This window comes from Myotis yumanensis, unplaced genomic scaffold (assembly GCF_028538775.1).
Source record: "Myotis yumanensis isolate MYYU_CA2020_CCGP unplaced genomic scaffold, mMyoYum1.0.hap1 SCAF_9, whole genome shotgun sequence".
In the NCBI taxonomy this organism is placed as follows: Eukaryota; Metazoa; Chordata; class Mammalia; order Chiroptera; family Vespertilionidae; genus Myotis; species Myotis yumanensis.
In genome coordinates, this window is record NW_027223760.1 from 4,321,448 (window position 1) to 4,342,248 (window position 20,801).

The window sequence follows — 20,801 nt, forward strand, 5'->3', positions numbered from 1 at the left end:
CTTAGTGTTCACCAGGCCTCAAAGACATTATGATGCTCGAGACTTCATGTTTAGTAAATATTTGGAGAGAAAGTGTGTATGTGTATACACATATATGAGCTTTAACTTTTACTTTGCCTCTTAGGCTTAGTGCAGTTCAAAGGCTTCATGCTCTTTCTTATAAAGAATTAAGGCGTTTCTGCCCTGGCCGGTGTGGCTCAGTGGAGAGCATCCGCCTGCACACCGAAGGTCTGGTTTGATTCCCGGTCAAGGGCACGTAACTGGGTTGCAGTTTCGACCCCCGGCCTTGGTCGGGGCCATGCAGGAAGCAACCAGTCGTATTTCTCTCACATCAGTGTTTCTCTCTCTCTCTTCCCCTCCCTCCATTCCACTCTCTCTAAAAATCAATGGGAAAAATTCTCAGGTGAGTATAAACAAAAAGTAATTCTATATAATATAAGACTAATATGCAAATTGTCCCCTCAACCGGGAGTTCGACCAGAGGGAGGGGCCAGCCAACCACCCATGGCCCTTCCCCCCTGCCAGCCCTGCCCCTGATCGGCCCCCACCCCACCCCAACTGGGGGCAGGCCGGCCGGCCAATCTCCCGCATCCCCTCCCCCTGGCTGGCCTAGCCCGATCAGCCCCCGGGATGTGTCAGCCAGACCTCACCCATGCACGAATGTGTGCACCAGGCCTCTAGTAATAATAATAATTAAGGCCTTTCTGTTTGAGGCAATGAGAGGACATCCATTCGCCTAGTTACTGTGTACTTATCGCAGAGCAGGGTCACGGGGGAGGGACGGAGGAAAGGACTATGGCTTGTGTGTCTCCCACGTAAATAGGAAGTCCGAATGTATTTATTACACCAGGGAGGGGATACCCGAAAGGCGGGAACGGGACGGAAGTGTGACGACGGCTTACGTGATCTGGGTAAAGTCTTAGGTCTCCCTTCTATGGTCGACTTGTGCTGATGTGAGGAGGAAAGAGCATAACATACCTCCAATAATAAAGGGAGGAGAGCCTTTTGGGGGAAGAAACTAATTTGGGAGCCTTTGGGTTAAATTTTGGTCAGTTTTTAAATCTGTTTAATTGGCTGTTTCTGCCTCTTTCTGAGCTATTTCCTGTGTCCTTGCACTTACCTAACCTCACTGCTGTTTCTGAAGGTTGTGACTCATGCGTTTTGTTATACTTGGGTCATTTGTAACTAACAGCGGGTGGCTATCAGGAAACTGTCATCTTATAGATCATAGACCCTATTTTCCTTGAAATGCAGTGTTTACTCATTCCATTAAGACTTGTCAGGAACACCGCGTCCCCATCCTCGGGTGTCTGTTTATACCTCCGTTTGGCTCCCACTTTCGCCTTGACTCTAGCTTTGGGGTGTGCCCCCCCCTTTAAGTCTCAGATGTAGTTAGAGCCATTGTTGTTAAGGGCGTGAGTCAGACTCAGGTTGGAGTCCTGTTTCTTCTACTTAAAAACTGTGAGACCTGGGGCAAGTGATTTCCAACCGCACCTTCTTCGTGTGGAAGTGGGAAGTAATAACAGTACCTGGATGGTAGGGTTACATGTCAGTCGAGTAATATGAGCATGGCGTTCACTGCAGTACCTACCCCGGAGTATTCGCCGTGAATGTGACCACGATAGTGACTGAAGAAAGGACCGGAAAGGCGGCTCAGCAAACACGTGAAGTCAGCGTCACCATGAGTGCGCTGGCCAGTCACAGCCGCCCATCCAGGGGTAGCTTCAGTGTCCACACGGCCAGACCTTCCCGCGTGAATATATTGTGCCCGTCCAGGCGGCAGCATTTGTGATGGGCTGTTGATCCGTCCCCATTCCTCAGAATCTCCTGCGAGAAAGGTGGTGTCATCCCCACTTGACAAATGAAGAAATTCACTCAAAGGGATTGTGTGATTTGCTTAAGGTCACGCTGAAGGTGATAGCAATTCTGATCCAGGTTTGGTCTAGATCTGCCCGCTTCCCTTCTACGCTCGCTCCTGGGAACCCGATGCCCGGAGCCCCCGTGGAGAAGGCTGGCTCCTTCCCACCTGACGCGCTTGAAGAAAGGGCCCTCGGCCTGCGGGCTTATAAAGAACGCGCTTGTTGCAGCATCTTACTCTGCAAGTTGTTGTATCATATTTTGATTTGAAATCATAATTCTTCACGGTGCTTCCTCATGTTATGGGACGTGGCGCGCTGTATTTGGGGTAGCCAGAGGCCCAGAGCAGAAGGATTTATCATATTGCTAAGCCCCAAGGTGTGCGGGCGTTTGTGGACCTAGGTTTAGGCTCTGGTCACCTGAGATGTGTCGGTCTGAGCGAGTGAGGATACATCCTGTCGGAATCGGAAACTGCAGGGCATGGTGGGGACTTGGTGGCATCACTTGACAACTGACTGAATTTGGCTGAATTTGTGTGATTCAGGATGGTTTGCTGAGTATATTCATTTACCCCTCTTCCCTCCTAAAATCCTACTGAACTGACAGCAGTCAGTGAAATCAAATATAGAATGTAGTCTTGCTGAACAAAAACAAAAGCTTAGTTCTTGGAAAAGCCCCTTAGAAATAAGAGGGGCTTCTTAATTATAAATGCAGAGATTTCAAAAATAACATTAAAAGAAACCTGTATATATCAAACTATACCAATAAATTTAAAAATCTCTCTGCCACTTTTGAATAAATTTGTTTTTTCCTGGTTAATTGATTATCCCTTTGATCAATCGCCATAAAAGAAATTAAAAAGTGCCCTAACTGGTTTGGCTCAGTGGATAGAGCGTCAGCCTGCGGACTCAAGGGTCCCAGGTTCGATTCCGGTCAAGGGCATGTACCTTGGTTTCGGGCACATCCCCAGGAGGGAGTGTGCAGGAGGCAGCTGATCGATGTCTCTCTCTCTCATCGATGTTTCTAACTCTCTATCCCTCTCCCTTCCTCTCTGTAAAAAATCAATAAAATATATTTTTTTAAAAAGAAATTAAAAAGTCATTAATTGTACACTTGAAATGGGAGAATGGCATGGATGCGACTATATCTCAATAAAGCTGTTATCTACCAAAGTCCTCACGCTTCCTCTGCCCATGCCAAAGAGGCCTGATATTCCGCCTGTCGATGGTGAGTTCTGTAAACCCTACGGCAAGCATGTCAAACTCGAGGCCCACAGGTCGCATGTGGCCCACAACAAATATTTTTGTGGCCCAGCCAATGTAACGGTATATAAGAAACATTTTAATAAAAATTTTGTAACTTAATTTTACAATATCCTGTTATACATAATTATTAATAACGAACTACACCGTTTGTTAATGACTGATTACTATAATCGTATTGCATTCATTTCCCTTACGTGCAGGCGCACTATTTCTCTCCACTAATACTAGCAGCGAATATTTTAGCAGCCGACTGCCACGTCATTAGTCTGGGACTGACTTGTTTGGTGTGCGCAACAGGAAATATTTCGCTTTCGGAGAACAAGAAAAATAGGTTTACTTGCGTGACGCTTATTAATTAGTGCAGTTATTCAGTGTCTGGTAAGTTAATGTTCAAGACAGAATATTAATTTTTATTAAAATGTTCTATTTTATGTTAACGATGACTCGTTTATTTCAGCCCTTGGTATTCAGCATGTCTCTGTAAAATAAACCTACGTTTCTTTGGAAATTGAAGCTTTTGTTTTTTGGTGGCCACATAAACTTAAACCTTGTTTATTTGGCCGTGTTAGCCTTTGAGTCTGACATGCTTGCCCAGGAACAGTAATTGTGTGAGGGCCAGGAAAGGCTAGCAGCTTCCCGGCTCACTGTGTGAGGCCAGCTTGGTCCTGGCATCAAAATCAGATGCCAGCACACGGGGAAGAAAACAAGTGAGTGACCTGTTTGGAAGATGGGTCGAACGCCCACATGAACATCAGCACAGTGAGCCATGCTGTGTGAGCGAGCAAGGTTTGTCCGAGAAATGCAAGAAGGCTCCGGTGTTAAGAAGCCCCCCAAGGAAGGCATGCCCGCAGATTGAAGGAGAGACACGTCTGGGCATCCCAGTGATACTGGAACAGCAATGGATAAAATTCAGTGTACGCTCCTGTAACGAAATCCGCCATCAGCTCGAGAGAGGCGGCGGCTTCTTCCCGTTGCTGCGAGCGCGTTGCCTGGCGTCCGGGCACTGTGGTTCCTGGCATTGTCTTTGCCCAGGGGGTCCTCCTCTCCTGACCTGCCTGGTGCTTGGAGCTTCAGCCCTGTGAGCCGACCTTGTCCTCATTGTTGCAGCTCAGTATTTGGGTCTGTTTCCTGAGAAAGAGGGAACATGGGCTTTGATGGAGGCTGCAGTCGTGTGGTCCCTAGAATTCCACACGAAGCCATTTAAAACTCCGCTGGGAGTCACGTGTAATTTCACGGTCACTGCTTTGTCTGTCTGAGACCTTCCTTGGGCATCTCTTGCAGCTCCTTGAAGTACCTCCTTGGGGAATGTCTGCCTTTACTTACTTACACTTTTCCTTCTTTTCTCTTACCTCTTTGTCCTTAATCTGGAAAAGTATACGCGTCTTCCTCTTCAGTGGACAGTTGAAACCAAATGCAAAAAACATGGAAAGGGAGACGAAAGCATTTTATTTATTCTGCTGTCTTGTAAGTCCTTTCAATTATAGTTAAGCTTTGACTTTGTGAATATTCCTGTTTCTAAGCACTTTAGGAAAGTTTACACGAGTTTAATCTTTTCCGTATACTTTTTAAAAAAATGTTATTGATTTCAGAGAGGAAGGGAGAGGGACAGAGAGATAGAAACATCAATGATGAGAGAGAATCATTGATCGGCTGCCTCCTGCATGCCCCCACTGAGGATCGAGCTCACAACCCATTGAACTGTGATTTCCTGGTTCATGAGTTGACACTCAACCACTGAGCAACACTGACCAGGCTTCTCCATATACTTCCATGTCCCCCTTTTTTATTTATTTTTTTATTTATATTTTTTAATCCTCACCTGAGGATATATTTTCCATTGCTTTTCAGACAGGGAGGGAGGAAGTAGATAGAGAAACATTGATGTGAGAGACGCACATTGACTGGTTGCCTCCCACAGGCACACCGACTGAGTGGGGAGCAAACCTGAAACCCAGTTATGTGCTCTTGACCAGGAATCAAACCCACAACCCTTCAGTGCACAGGCCTATGCTCTAACCACTGATCCACACCGTCCAGGGCCCATGGTCCTCTTTTTTGCCTATTTCTTGCTCAACTGTTTAAAATGGTTTTCTAAAAGAAAGATACTATATGCAATAGTAAAATTGTGTTCCTAAATGTGGAATAAAGTATGAAAGATAATTGTAAAAATAACTAACATTGATAATCTTTTAAAAAAATTTAATTTTAAAATTAAACCCTAAAAAATATTTTTTTAATGAAATTAAGCCCTGTGGCTAGCCGCCGTTTCACAGCAGCAGGAGCTGAGCAAAGTGAGCAGTTACTTACTGTTCTGTACTCAGAGGCTTTAATTATGCTCTTTGACTTGAAATCTCCGGGGTCCGAGTTCACTGGGGCGCTTGCCCAGAGAGAGCAGAATTAAATCCCTGTGCTTCCTTCCGAAGGCGGCGTCATTACAGAGTCAGGTTTATTGAACCCAGCACTGCTGTTTCCTGTCCCCTCCCTCGGGGAGTGTGTCCCTCTGCGTCCTGTGGGCACTGGCAGCCGGCCCCTCCTCCTGCTCTCATCCTCTCTGTAATGGTCGGTGGCAGTCTGTTCTGTTCCTTTTCATTCAGAACCACACCATCTTAGGACACATTTTTTTTTTTTTACAGATTTTAAATTATAATTCAGTGTACATGGTTTTGAGAAAAAGTCATTTATTTTTATTTATTTATTTATTTATTTTAAATATACATCAAACCCCCGGCAATGGACAAGGAGACACCTGATTGGTGGTGTTGCTCTTTTTTTTTCTTTTTCTTTATTGATTTTTTTACAGAGAGGAAGGGAGAGAGATAGAGAGTTAGAAACATCGATGAGAGAGAAACATCGATCAGCCGCCTCCTGCACATCTCCTACTGGGGATGTGCCCGCAACCCAGGTACATGCCCTTGACCGGAATTGAACCCAGGACCCTTCAGTCCTCAGGCCGATGCTCTATCCACTGAGCCAAACCGGTTTCAGCAAGAAAAAGTCATTTATGACTGTAAAGTGGTTTTGCTGTATTTTCAGGTTTTTAAAATATGTTTACAATAGTGTGAACATTTTAAGGTCTTCAGTAGTTTCATTCCATTTAATTATATGTTTTTGTCCAATAGAAAAAAGCTTCAGTATAAAATATACCTGCAGATACTGTTAAAGCTTTAGATCGATGCTGTTTTGCTTTAACAAAAAATGATGGTGCATTTCCATAGATGCATTATTTCTGTGATTAATACATCCCTTTCCAATCCTGCAGTCTTACAAAGGTCTATAAATAAAGCCTCTTTACTGATCATTAAATCTAGAACCACTAGTATTCTTTTGAATGCCTGTACATTGTTTTTCCCTCTGAGGTTAGAAATGTAATACAGGAATCTCGGACTCATACTTGGTCGTCTGCATTTACTAGTGTGTCTGCCAGTGACATGCAGGTCAGCAGGCCTGAGGCTGGCTTGACACCCAGGAGGACCTTGCTGGGTACCCGGCCACTGCCTTGGAAAGCTGCGGTCTAAAGGAAGACCTGGTGTTAGTACAAGGCAGACGATTCCAAACATGAGTGGTTCACAAAGCTCTAGTGGAAATGTCAAAACTGGGGCGATTCCTTGAGACTTGAGGGTCTTCAGGAAGGTCTTGTGGGCCTTTGAACTGAACTTTGAGGGTGTAGTCATTTCCTGAGGCCACTGTTGCACATCCTCTGGAGGCCCTCAGGAAGAACTCTGCCCAGGCCTCTCTCGGCTTTTGCGGTTGCCCATAGCTCCTGGTGTCCTTGGCTTGTGGCTGCATCACTCTGATCTCTGCTTCCGTCTTCCCAGGGCCATCTCCTCTGGGTCTGTCTGTGTGTTCTCCTCTTCTCTCTTTGGTCATTGGATCGAGGGCCCAGCCTAGTCCAGGATGATCTCATCTCAAGATCCTTACTTTAATTATCAGAGACCTTTATAACAAATAAGGTCTCCTTCCGACATGCCAGGAGGAGATAGCTCTTCAAGCCACTACAGAAAGGCAAGTGGGATGGGGAGGCGCTGTTCTCGAGGAGAGGCTAGCATGCCCACAGCAGACATGGGAACAAGGGTCACAGTCTCAAAGGAAGTATCAATGTTAAGGTTCCTAGGGGATGTGATGGGTTAGAGTTCGATTCCTAGAAACATGAAATGATGAGTGTGTGTGTGTGTGTGTGTGTGTGTGTGTGGTGGGGGAGAAGGGGGCTTTGGGGGTGTAGTAATGGGACCTGTCAGGAATTATTGAGCCAAGGGTGGTATGTAGTCAGATCTTTTAGAAAGAAAAATGTGTATTAATCGCCTGCATTTAAACTTTGATGTAGCATTTTCAAGTTGTTTTGTTAACCTTTGCAAATTAAACACTTTACCACATATTTTCTGCTTCCCAAAGGCACTCTTTAGCAGCTCCCTTGAACAATGATGTTGGGTTAGCATATTATTATTGGAAGGGTAGTGAGATTTCATGTCATTCCACAAACAGCCTCCTCTGGTAGACCAGTAACTCAGGTGCCAATAGAATACTCTGTAATTATGCTTCTACCCAGTGAGCTATAAAATAACAAAAGAATGGAACGTTGTGATACTATCTTAACCCCAGTTACCTGCTGAATAATGAGAATGTGAACTTCGTGCCTGCTCAGGAATTCTATAATGCATTCCAAACAACCTGTTATTGTTGAAAGGTTTTGTTGTTTTTTCTTTTTGGTTGAACTCCAGATCACTCTAGTTTTCACTATTTCTGTGTATTTTTCCCTTCAAGTGAATGTGTGTGCCCTCAGCCTTGACTCAACAAAGGCTTCATCGTAATGTAAGTCACACAGACGAAGCCACTAACGTCAGAAAGCTATGCTGTGTGTGGAGAAGCAATGACATTTTAGAACATTTTACCTTCTTTTCCTGACTTAAATGCTGACACTTTTGTTACTGATGTTGTTTTATTACATTAATAACAATCTGTTCATACTGAGAACCAAAATAAATTTTGTTGTAATTTGTTTTACATATTTAACATTTTGCTTTTGCCTTGTTGAGTCAAGCTTTCTACATTTAAGAAAAGTATTGTACAACCTCCTCGAGCCCCAGAACCCCAGTCTAATCCTGAGGAAAACATCAGCCATGGGCGAGGGGCGTCCTCCCAGGACCCGCCCAGCCCTCTTCAGAAGGACCCGGGCCCCCACACAAGGAAGGTCTGCGAGGCCGGCACAGCCACAGGAGCTGTTCGGGAGACGCGGCTGAACGCTATGTGCTGTCCTGGGGAGATTAAAAACTAAGGAAATCTGAGTCACGAATGGATTTCTGTTAATAATTAGTCCACTATTATTTTATCGGTTCATTAGTTGTAACAAATGTAAGACGTCAGTGATGGAGGAGACCTGGCTCTCGCTGTTGGGGGGCTGGTGGATGCCCGGGGAGCCCCACTCCCACACCACTCTCCCTTCCTGCGGACACACCTACAGAGGACCCAGAGGCCCAGCCCCCCGCAGGTCCTCCTGATGGGGAGGCTGCAGGTACGAGCAGGGGAGGACGTGGGAGAAGTCAAAGTCAGGGCAGACTTGGAGGAACTCAGTGTGTGCTCCACACTTACACCCACACCCGTCAGCGGAGGGGAGCGCCCTGCCGGCGTGCGCACCACCTCTGACCAGTTCTCACGTAGGACTGGGTTATAGCTCAGAGTATGGAGTAAACGTCATGCGTCCACACTGGGGCAGACAGACAGAAGCTCCTGCAGTCTGGAAGGAGGGGGAGAGTACAGTGGAGACAGCTTCTACCTGAGCCAGGGGAGCCAGGGAGGAGTCATGCTGACAGCAGGTGCACCCTCGACGTAGTGGGATGAGGGGGTTTTACCTGCAGTCTTCCGCCCGCACACAGCCCCACGGTTGAGATCGTGAGAGCCAAGCTACAGACTACGTGCCCAGTACCCCTCTAAACGGTCAAGGTCATCAAAAACAAGGTCTGGCAGCTGTGACTATCTGGGGGCACCTAAGGAGCTGGTGACCAAATGTGCCCTCCTGTTTGGGATCCTGGATCCGAAAAAGGGCATTAGGGAAACTAAGGGAATCCAACAAAGTGTGAACTTTAATGATAACGTGTCAGTGCTGTCCGTTAGTTGTGATAAATGTGCCACAGAAATATCAGAGGTTCACTTCAGGGGGAACCTGGTGTGGGGTTGGGGTGTACCGGGAACCAATTCATTATCACAGCTTTTCTCTAAATCTAAAGTTGTTTAAAATAAAATGTTTATTTAAATATTTTTCAAAAATCAACAGGAGTTAAAATGTACCTTAAAAATTTGTTTGACGCTAAACTTAGAGTTTAAAATAATAAAAGTTTGAGTATTTCTTTTTATAGTATTTTAAGATTTTATCTCAGATATTCATATTGAGATAGTATCATCTATAATAGGTGTGCTCCTTTTATGAGAGGGCGTGATTCAGTTAGTGAACAAAATATCCTGTAAGGTTTCCTTTCTGGGTGATGGATTATTACGTTTTATTATGTTAGTTTTCCTCTGGATCTCATTCATTTGAACTCAGGAGTGTGGGTGTGGCCGGCAATGTGTAACTTACATATTAGCTGAGAGGATGCTTGACTGTCTGCACAATCCCCACGAGCAGGCGGCAAGGAAACGGCATGTGTCAGGGCAGGGCAGTCGTGTTCTTGGCGAGGGGCACAGCGTGCAGGGACGGTCAGAACTGCCTGTGCAGCTGTTCTGAGAGCGTCTGTGCTTCAGTTCTTCCCCATGCGATACTCCCGTTTTCCCATAGATCCGTGTTCCGGGGAACATGGGAACACACAGACTTAACTTCATCACCCTTTTTCCAACTGCCACTCATCTATATATATAAAAGCCAAGCGACCAGAGTGATGGAATGACCCGTCGCTATGACGCGTACTGCGGTGGCCAGCCGGCCCGATCGGGGCCCTGATCAGCCAACCTCCCATGTCCCTTCCCCCCCATTGGCCCGGCCCCAATCAGCCCCCATCAGGGCAGCCGGCAGGACCCCATTCGTGCACGAATTTGTGCACCAGGCCCCTAGTTCATTCATAAATCCCACATTTGCCCTGGGTCGTGCCCGCGATGCTGTTGTGATGGTTGATGTCTCTCCTCCATTTGGGCATCAACCAGAGGGGACCCTGGCCTCTAGCACAGCGGGAGTGTTGGTAGCAAGGCCTTGCCTGCATCCAAGTTCTCCTATTTCATTATCTCTGCCCGGGTCATTCCTTGGCAGCCTCCTAACCAAAGCAGGCAGGAGTGATTCTTACAACAAGACAGCCTGAAGCCTGTGCACAGTCCGACTGACAGGTCTCCCGCAGCCTCGACTCTCACTGCACAGAGCTGCCACTGCTTACTGACACGCCCTATTCTGACTGGTTCCTTCCCTGGCTCACTTCCCCTGGCCTCAGGGTCAGCTTTGGGAGAACCCACACTAAGATCCTATGCAATAAATAGTTATTGATTGAATTAATGTACTAGATGAGTAAGATCCCGATCATTCAAAGTATCCAGGAAAGGAAAGACTGTTAGAGCTTACAGTCACTGTGAACGAGACATACAGTGCTGACTGGTGTGAAGCGCATAGAGGATGCTCTACATATTCAGAGGAGGAGGCCATTCCCACCTCATTCCTCACTCTTCTGGCTCAGGATGCTCACCACCTGTGTGAGCCCATGTGGCCCTTTGCTCATGTCCAGGCACCAGGCGCCCTCCTTCTCTGCCAGCATGTGAGCTGAGAGGGCAAGGACCGTGTCTGCCATGTTCATCTTTGTTCCCAACAGCAGGGACAGTGCCTAGCAGACAGCAGTGCCCACAGGTATCTGCCGGCCACACCCGGCCACGAGCAGATGCAGCCGCATAGTCTCCACGAGGAGCTGCAGTCTTGGACCAGTTGAAATCCCACCGTGCTCACTTCCTAACTGTCTGACTTTGGGCCAGTTACTTCGCTTCTGTGAGCCTCAGTTTGCTCATGTGAAAGTGAAGAAATGAAGGCATCGCCCTCGAGGTTGTTACATAAATTCAACAAGGTAATTCAATGTAACGTCTGGGATTACAGTGCGAAGATGCTTGTTCCATAGTGAGCACATAGACGGTGTTTGAGGTTGGGTTGAAATTGGAGAATAAAAGGCAAAGAAGGATATTTAAGTTAAAGCAGAATGAGTGAATTCAAGCAAGTGAAATTAAGGAGAACAGTAGGGGACCCGGTGGGGAGCTGTTTGCCTGGACCTGAGAACAAGGCGTGGGAAACAGGTTACAGGGAAGCCGGATCACTGAGGCCCCTGGGCCAGACCAAGATGCGGGACTCGGTGCACGAGCAGGAGGGGAGATAGTTGAGGAGGGGCTGTCCAGGGGCTGATGGGATGATGCCGTTAGGATTATAGTGCCCGGAAGAGAGGTCAGAATTGAACACAGGCTTGGCAGAGGTTCACCTAGCTGATCATGAAGTTGGCAGTCAGTACATACTGTTCCCCCCAGTAGGAAATGTAAGAACATCAAGGGTCCTTCCACAGCGAAAGGACTTTGGTTAGTTTTATGTGGTCGTCTACGTCTTCCCACACTGCACGGATCGCGGTGGGCTCCGTAGAGCGTCACAGAGTCCTGGAGATGCCCACTGAGCTGAGCCACGGAGACAGGCTGGGAGCTAGGTCACTGCAGGCCGGGGCAGGAGGGCCATCATCCCTGAGAAGAGCGCAGCTCTGAAATCAAGAGGCATCTGGGTTCAAATTCTGGCTCCACATTTTCTCCGTCATGTCCATGGGCTGAGGGTAGTGAAGGAGGAGTTAACTGGGCTGAGAAGAGATGGGAAAGTATTCCAGGCCGAGAACCCAGCCGTGGAAGCCCCTGCAGAAGCAGAGGGCATGACATTGAGGAGGGACTACGGAAAGACCTGGTGGCTGGAGGAAGTCCTGCGGGGATGGGGGCCAGGCCTTTCCGGGCAGAGCCTCCTAGGCTGCGTCGGAATTCTTTTTTCTAAAGTCCTTGGGAGCCTTTGAGTTCTCAGCAGAGGGCTGATGTGGTTAGATTTGCGTCTGGCAAAACCATTCTGGATGCCACGTGGACAGCTGGAAAGGGAACAAGATGGAAAGCAGAGACCAGTTAGGAAATCAGGGTATTTATGTCAGATTGAGGGCGGTGGCCATAGGGGTAGAGGGAAACAGGTAGGTTTAAGGGAGAACTGGGTGACAGCCCTGGCCGGTTTGGCTCAGTGGATAGAGCATCAGCCTATGGACCAAAGGGTCCTGGGTTTGATTCCTGTCAAGGGCACGTACCTTGGTTGGGTTGCAGGTTCCTCCCCAGCCCGGACCCTGGTCAGGGACCATGGAGGAGGCAACCAATTAATGTGTTTCTCTCACATAGATGTTTCTCTCTGTCTTTCCCTCTCTCTTCCATTCTCTCTAAAAATCAATGGAAAAATATCCTCGGGTGAGGATTTTAAAAAAAGAGAGAGAGAGATTTGGGTGATAAATTGGTGAAGGCGAAGGCGGCGATATGACGAGGATGCTGCATGGATTTCTGTGTCATTGGTCGGGTGGCGGGGCCACTCTCTTACCTAATAAATACGCTGTGAACCCCCACAATACACTGTCGTCCCCTTTGTCAGCTGTCAACTAACTTTTACCAGTTAACTGCCATGCGTCCAAAACGGAAACCATCCCCATTCCTTCCATATGCGCTGGAATATTTGCGAATTTTCTTTACAAACCCAGAGATGTCACTAGCAAGTCTGATTTTAAGGTTGGGCGACCAGAGTTGATAGGCGAGGTTTGCGGCTATAGGCGCGTGTGGCGTGCGGGGAAGCCCGCCGCTTGCGTCTGTAGATGTTTAGGGCGTACAGTGGGTGTACAGAGACTAAATAAGAAAGACGTGCATTTGTCCACGTGGTTACCGTTTTCATTGTGCTTTTGTGTGGGTCCATACTTCCATGTGGTATTTTCATAAATGGTACCTTCGTGTGAAATGAAATTAATTTTCAGTTGTTCACTGCCAGTATGTAGAAATACGACAGCGTGTTCTTTGTTTATTAACTCTGCCTTCTGTGACTTTGCTGAACTCTGTTTACTAAAGATCTGGAAACTTTTTTGTAGTCTTTGGTACTTTCTCCGTAGAAAGTCATAGACTGTAAATAAAAACAGTTTTGCTTTATCCTTTTCAATCTGCGCGCTTTGTGTTTTTTCTTGCCTTCGGGCACCAGCGAGGCCCTCCAGCCCGGCGTTGCGTCAGCAGGGTGAACACCCAGGTCTTCTCCTCACTCTCACAGGGAAAACGTTCCCTATTTCCCATTAAGTCCATCAGCAGTAGGTTTTCCATACGTACTCTGCGTCCCTTCGAGGGAGTTCTTTATTATTACTGATATTTGCCCCTTTTTTTCGTTCCTTCTTAGCAGAAGACTCGGAAAGTGGCGTTTACATGCGATTCATGAGGTCACACAAGTGTTACGACATCGTCCCAACCAGTTCAAAGCTCGTTGTCTTTGATACTACATTACAAGTAAGTGTGCCCGGCTTTCGGGAGTTGGCGTGTTATGGGGATGGCTACCTTGTGAGGTCATTTCAGTCCGAAAATACCCGCAGACACGTATTGGGGCCTCGCCACGCGCCGGCGCTGTGCCGAGGTTCTGTCTGGGTTCCTCGTCGTCATGGCAGCCTCATGGGGAACGTGCGGTCACTGTCTTCTTCCTGCGGAGAAGGAAACACAGTTCTGAGTGGAAGAGCTTAAGTCACCAACCGAAACCACAGATTCTAGAATGTAAGATCCTGGCCCACAGCGCGGGCGAGGATGGGGTCTGGACCGCAGTCTGTGTGGTGAGCACGCCTCCCTCAGTGTGTCAGGTGTTTTATTTTTTATTTAGTAGAATATGTCACAAATTAATTGGAAATAACACTGGTGAAAAAGGAAAAAAATACTGTTGTGGGTAATCTCCTGAGGAACTTTATTGATCTCTTTTAGCAGAAAATTTAAACCTGCCCTTTTTGGTATTAAAACTGTGCTTTTTACAGCTCATTTTATACCAATACGACTATGGAAAAGTGCTAAATAAGACATTCAGTGTAATAGCAAATGCCCCGATACATGCATGTCTGCGTTGAGCGGCCTATGACACGCGTCTTTGCGGAGGAGGATTGTCTTTGGTTGTGTTCTCCCCAGAAGTAGCGGCAGAGCCAGAAATTCCTGGGAATCGCACTTTATTAGGGTCCTTCCCAGGAGATTCCCTACGGGCTGGGGAGCCTGGGAAGGCGGGAGCCTGTGGGTCAGATCTCAGACGAAGGCCCAGGAGGGCGCTGCACTGACGCGAGGCAGCAGGCCAAGGGTGAGGGTCAGGTGTCCTCTCTGTCCTGGGAGGGGTGCGCCCAGGCTCTGCCGGCTCTGCCTGTGCTCTGGGCCCGCGCCCCGCCCGCCCCAGCCTGGTCTGTGTCGCTCCAGCAGCTCACCCGCCCCAGGCCTTCTTCAGAGGACACCTGGGCTCCGGGGCCACTCTGCCTGCATTCCTTCTCGGGAAAGTGAGAACGGCCTTGTTCTCCTTGCGTTTTATTTCCCAGCTGGTTTTGATTAGCATCTAGAAATACAACTGATTTTTGTAAATTGACCTGATTTGTATCTTACAATTTTGCTAAATTCACTTACCAGGGACCCTTTAAGGGCCCTCTAGACCCCGAAGAGGAGAGGGAAGCTGCAAACACTGTTAGAGTAGGAACATAAGGGACAGTAGCTCTAGAGGTGTGGTCTCTACCACTGTACCTACAGATTTCAGAAGTCAGAGAACTAGAAAGTCTAATTCCCCAGCTCACCCGCTGCCACCCCCAAAGGCTCACTTCTCCAAGGACCCGGGTCCTGACCGCTGGTTTCCCGCCACAAGAAGAATGACAGCTACCACGGCCTGCGTCTGCTCCCACTCAGCTTCTCCCTCGCCAGGAAACTATCTTTCTCCTGAGTTTAGAATTTAGCCAAAGTGAGTAATACATGAACAATGCAGGGCCAGCCTGCCGTGAGGAACGTCCGTAGGCCAGCGGTTCCCAGGAGCCCCTCCCACCCGGGCTCTGGGTGTGGACGGGGACAGGAGGTGACGCAGCTGGCACCAGCGCAGGAGCAGGAGGCGTGGCTGGGCAGCTCCTTACTCTCCGGGCCTGTGTTCCTCACTCTTTGGGCACCTGACCATGGCCAGCTGTGGCCGACGGGTCAGATAACACCCCGTTTATGGGGACACTCAGGCTGCATGGTCACTTTCCTCGTTCGTTGTTCGGTCTCTACCAGGGCCCAGTAGGAAGCCAGGAACCATTTCTCAGAAGGAAAAAAAATAATCTGCAGAAAAAGACAGGGTTTCCGCCATTTTCCCCCCAAATCCCTAGCATCTGCTCTATGGATCCCCTGTTGGTGCCTGACGGGGCTTCCTTTGCGCGTATCCCTGGCTGTGACTCCGCTGGTCGTGGGCCGCGTGGACCAGGAGCCTGCACTTGCTGCAGAGGGTATTCCTGCTCTGGTCCCTCTGAGAACAGCGGGCGCGTCAGCAAATGTGTCGGAGCAGCCGCTCAGGTCAGTGCGTGTCGCTTCCAGAAGCCCAGATGGGTGGCCCGCAGGCCATGTGCAGAGCGGCCACTCGGACTTTCCAGAGGGCGTCTGACGCTCCGGCCAGCGCCTCCCCCTCTGGGTGGCAGGTATCTCGTGAGGCATCTGAGGTGTTGTTGCTTCCTGCACATCAGATCCAGTGAGCAGGCCCACGCAGACTGCTTGGGGCCTGGAGAGACAGTGTGTCCCGGCAACAGCGGCCGGTCCCCAAGACACCATGCCCGGATGCCACTGTAGTTGGCCCTCAAGTGATCAAGTGGACAGTTCCCCGGAGTCACTCAGGAGGACGCAGTCACAGAGCAGTTTAATGGGGGTCGTAGGAGTGGGGACTTCCCCTCCTTGAGGGCAGAATGTCTGCCTGAGTGAGGAGCTATTTTTCTGCAAGGCATTTGTCTGTCCCTCCACCCCCGCTTTATTTATTCAGTCATTTATAGCAGTATAGGTGCGTGGAGATATACACTGAGTGGCCAGATTATTATGACCACCTGACGTATGTAGGCAAATGAGCTATAATTTTGCACTGAAGTTGCTAGAGGGCCAGATCATTATAAAGGTCTGAATAGCACAGCATACCTAAGTATCATTGCTGATCAAGTTCATCCTATCATGTTGATGGCGTATCCCAATGGAGATGGCTTCTTCCAACAAGACAATGCGCCATGCCACGGTGCTCGTATTGTGCAGGAGTGGTTTCAATAACATGAGGGAGACTTTACCTTGCTTAGGTGGCCCCCACAATCACCAGATCTCAATCCAATTGAGCATTTGTGGGACGAAGTTAAAAGAGCCATCAGGCAGCTGGTTCCACAACCATCAAATCTCACAGAACTGGACAGTGCTATTCATCAGGCATGGTGTCAGATTCCTTGCATCACCTTTCAATATCTCGTGGAGTCAATGCCAAGAAGAATCAATTGCTGCAGTATTGAAGGCATAAGGTGGCCCAACGAAGTTACTGATGGGGTGGTCATAATAATCTGGCTACTCAGTGTATATATACCCACATACATACATATATCTTCCATTAGGTTACAGTCCATTACTACTTTATTTTCTTATTCAAATTATTCCAATTAATATGATTGTTAATTATGCCAATGAAAGGGGAAACAAGCAAGTATCCAAATCATTATTTGCCAAGCACACGTTTTTAGAACAAAATGTAAAAAATATAGGATGAAGAACATAGAGTCCAAAGTGAGTCAAAGAAGGGATGACCGGGCGGGGCTGCCGGCTGATCTCAGTTGGGATTGGATAACATCCATTGGGGGGGCGGGGGGCTTGCATATGTGAAAAGCTGGGAGGAAAGGGCAGGGCTGGCCTGCTGCTCAAAATTCTGGCCGCAGGTGGTGACGAGGAGGAGGTGACCCTCTTCAGCTCCTGGTGTACTTCCTAATTTTCAAGGAAAATGATCTTCAGAGTGGAAAAGTATAATAAATGGTGATTAGAGGAAATGAAAGCCTGCGATCGCTGTGGAGATCACAGGAGGGCCCCGTCTGCATTGAATCAGGCCCGGATGAGTCAGGTCCTAACATAATGAGGGTGGACTGCCAAGCTCTTACAACGCTGGAGGGATTGTGGAGAATGGTCAGTCCCAGGTAAGATGTTTGAATGAATAATTAACAAAAAATAGAAGAAGCAGTCATCTCTAGGAAGCTGTCATGCATTGACAGGAAACAAAGGTCACGGAAGGTGAACCTTGTGGGCCCTGCCAGGCATGTCTGGGTTCCGCTGGCAGCTGCAGGGCCTGCGTGATGTCCCGATGGATAAGAGGCAGAGTTTGCAGCTCAGTGAGTGAATTAACGGCTCATCTGGACCTGAAGAGGATGTTGATTAAATCTCCATGAGCCTGGATTGGGTTTCTGGTTGTACCGGGGCCTCTTGTGGGCCATTTCACATCACCTGTTCCTCCATCCACCACCAGCCTCAGCCCAGCACAGCCGCCTCCGGCTTCCTTAACCAACGGAGGACATAAGCCGGTGGATAAGCGCTCCCTTGCACCCTCAGAATGGACGTCCTGAGAAGATCCGAATGTAATGAGTGTCAGTCTGCCCACACTTGTAGCCAAGCCGGTCACCCACCCACATCCTGGCCCACCTGCCACCCCATTTCAGCCCTTCCATCCTCCACGCCTCCTCCTGGGATCACGTTCCCAACAAACTGTGTGCAGGCCAGGCTCTGCCTCCCGGGACCCAAGCTAAGGCACGTGTCAGACCCCATAGGATTCTTTTACTGTAAGGTCATCTGATTAACAAATGACTTGAAACCAGGAGAAATAGCTGGGAATAATCAATATCCAGAAAAATTCCTCAACAAGCTAAGTCATTCTTGGGACCAGTCATAAGTAGATGAAAGGATAGCCTCTCAGTGCTCCGGAGGACAATAAAACTGGTGCTGAGCACTGTGGGTGGTGAGGATGCACGCATGGCCCTTCTGCTCAGCTCACAGACTGCTAGGAATATGGAAGCATGGAATTCCAGAATCAGAGTCACTTTCATTGAGAATTTTGAAGGCATCCTTCCATTACCTCCAGCTGCCAGTGCTACTGAAGGGAAAGCTGTGTTTCTTTTTTTTTTTTATCTCCATCTTTTATATATGTGCTTGTCCCCGCCCCCATCCCCCCACCCCCACGGAATCTTTTGGGGTTTTCTGTTTGTATCTGGTTCTCTGGGGTTTCACACTGTGTGCCTGGTTGTGGTGGTTTCCATTCCTCATGCCTGGCACGCCATGTGCCCCTGGAACCTGACACATGTCGCTCAAGTCCGTCCTCTAGAGTTTCTTCAGTGGTTTCATTCCTGCTGTTTTCTTTCTTCCTTCTTTTCTCTTTTCTTTTCTTTCTTTTTTAATCCTCACCAAGGATATGTTTTTATTGATTTTAGAGAGAGAGAAATGTTGATGTGAGAGAGAAACATCAATTGGTTGCCTTGCATACACGAGAATTCTTTAAAAAGATATGAGCTTGTAAGACCATGCAATAAATAACTTCAAAATGCAATGGGTATTTAATTTTAATGTAAAACATTTTTTGTACTCGTTCAGTAGGAACTTAATCTGGCCCTGGGTAAAGCTAGCAATAAAACTACTGGTCCGCAATGTGTTAGCGTTCAAGGTGGGGTAACCAAGTGGACACCAACAGTGTGAGGGTGCACTTTGTTCACAGGCTGGCTTCTTGCTCGTGAGTCATCTTTTCCTTGGCAGCCCCAGTGTTCCTGTCTGTATGTTTCTGGAGCAGTTTCTCCAGAAAATAGCCTTTTGATGGTGATGCCAAGTGGCTGCGGTTATGAGCAGATTTGAAAGTCGTCCTGTTTGATTTGAGACCTGTTACCACTCCTGTGGGCCCATCCAGAGCCTCCAGTCTTGGGTGTTCTGTGTCCAGGGAGAGATCCGAGTGCTTCTCCCGACACCAGGCTCAGCCCCTCCCCAGCAAGGCTCTTCCTCTTGCGACTCGCCTCTCTCCGTCTGCCTGTTGTCCTAATGATCTTGTTCATTCTGCTTCTAGTCTGTACTCTGTGTAGTTTGGGGATAACTTTTTAAGGGGGAAAGTGGTCAGAGTGCTTTTACTCTGCCATTTTTAAACCTAAGGAGTCATGAGGGACACTCCATAGCAGCAGAAAGAGAATTGATTAGATCCCCTGGGGGCAGGGGAGGGGCCTCAGCTTCCATTGGAGTGGTGTGGGCAGGTTTTGTTGTGGAGTCAAAAGTAAAAGGTTGCCGAAACCGGTTTGGCTCAGTGGATAGAGCGTCGGCCTACGGACTGAAGGGTCCCAGGTTCGATTCCGGTCAAGGGCATGTACCTGGGTTGCGGGCACATCCCCGGTAGGAGATGTGCAGGAGGCAGCTGATCGATGTCTCTCTCACCGATGTTTCTAACTCTCAATCTCTCTCCCTTCCTCTCTGTAAAAAATCAATAAAATATATTTAAAAAAAAAAAAAAGTAAAAGGTGAATTGGTTTTAATCGGTAGAGTGGAAGGTTAGTCCATTTGAACTTGAAGGAGCATCTATATATATAAAAGCCTAAGTGACCGCCTGACCATTCGCCCCGTAGCTATGATGTGCAATGACCACTAGGCATCAGATGCTCTGATCAGTAGAGGAGGGAGCCCAATTCCTCGCCAAATAGGCCATGGGTTAGGTTGCTGCTGGGGCACTGTCGGCCTCAAATCTGCTTCACCGGCACCCTGGACCCATCAGGGGATGTTGGAGGCCCAGTGCATGGATTTGTGCACCAGTGGGGTCCCTCAGCCTGGCCTGCACCCTCTCACAATCCAGTACCCCTCGGGGGATGTCAGAGAGCCGGTTTCGGCCCAATCCCCACAGGCCAGGCATAGAGGCAAAAACAAAACAAAACACTGCAAGTTCAGAAGCTAAGGAGTCCACGAGAGCTGCAGAGGCCAGGGGGGGTGGCGGGGGGACTGGAATGTGGAGGGGAGGGTCTGGGATCCCGTTCCTAAGAAGCCAGGCCTCTGTACTCAGTGGAGAGCCGTGAAGACAGGAGAGATGCCGTTGGGTATTGTTAAGCCCATTTGACAAGCTCTGATGTAAAAGTAAGAAACCAAATGAGACAGCTTTAAAGAGCTTTTAGCTCTTCATCAGCATTCATTTTAAAAGCCCCACATCAATTACTAAAAATATATGTAAAAATGATAGGAGAAGCAGCAGAGGAACCAGACTCCCATTTTCTGGAGCACAGATGTGCTATGGGCCATCTATTCTCAGAATGTCTCCACCCAACGAGGGCCCTGCTTGACTATTTTAAAAATCATTTCTAGTGGTGAAGGCTGGGGTGGGGGAGAGGCAGGCTAGAAGGGGGGGGGGGGGGGGGGGGGGGGGAACATCTGTAATACTTTCAACAATAAAGATTTAATTTTTAAAATCATTTCTATATTAAAACTTTCCATTTTATCTAAGTATCCCATTTGGTTGTCTGAAAACCCTCTTTAAAAGGAACTTTCTTTTAATCCTCACCTGAGGATATTTTTCCCATTGATTTTTAGAGAGTGAAAGGGAGGAGGAGGAGGAGGGGAGAGAGAAACATCGTTGTGAGACCCGTCAACTGCACGGGCCCGACTGTGGGTGAGGTGCGAACCCACAACCGAGGTATGTGCCCTTGACCAGGAATTGAA

At 48.2% G+C, this 20,801-nt stretch overlaps 1 protein-coding gene across 5 annotated transcripts in view; it reads left to right on the top strand.

The window, feature by feature from the left end:
• PRKAG2 (protein kinase AMP-activated non-catalytic subunit gamma 2) overlaps positions 1 to 20,801 on the top strand; it is a 222,088-nt gene that overhangs the window by 177,352 nt on the left and 23,935 nt on the right. For 4 of the 5 annotated variants that reach the window (XM_070423630.1, XM_070423628.1, XM_070423631.1 and 1 more), the window contains one exon: positions 13,498 to 13,604. In XM_070423630.1, the coding sequence (XP_070279731.1) occupies positions 13,498 to 13,604 (107 nt within the window). The remainder of the gene's footprint in view (positions 1 to 13,497; positions 13,605 to 20,801) is intronic. The other variant, XM_070423629.1, reaches the window with a different exon arrangement.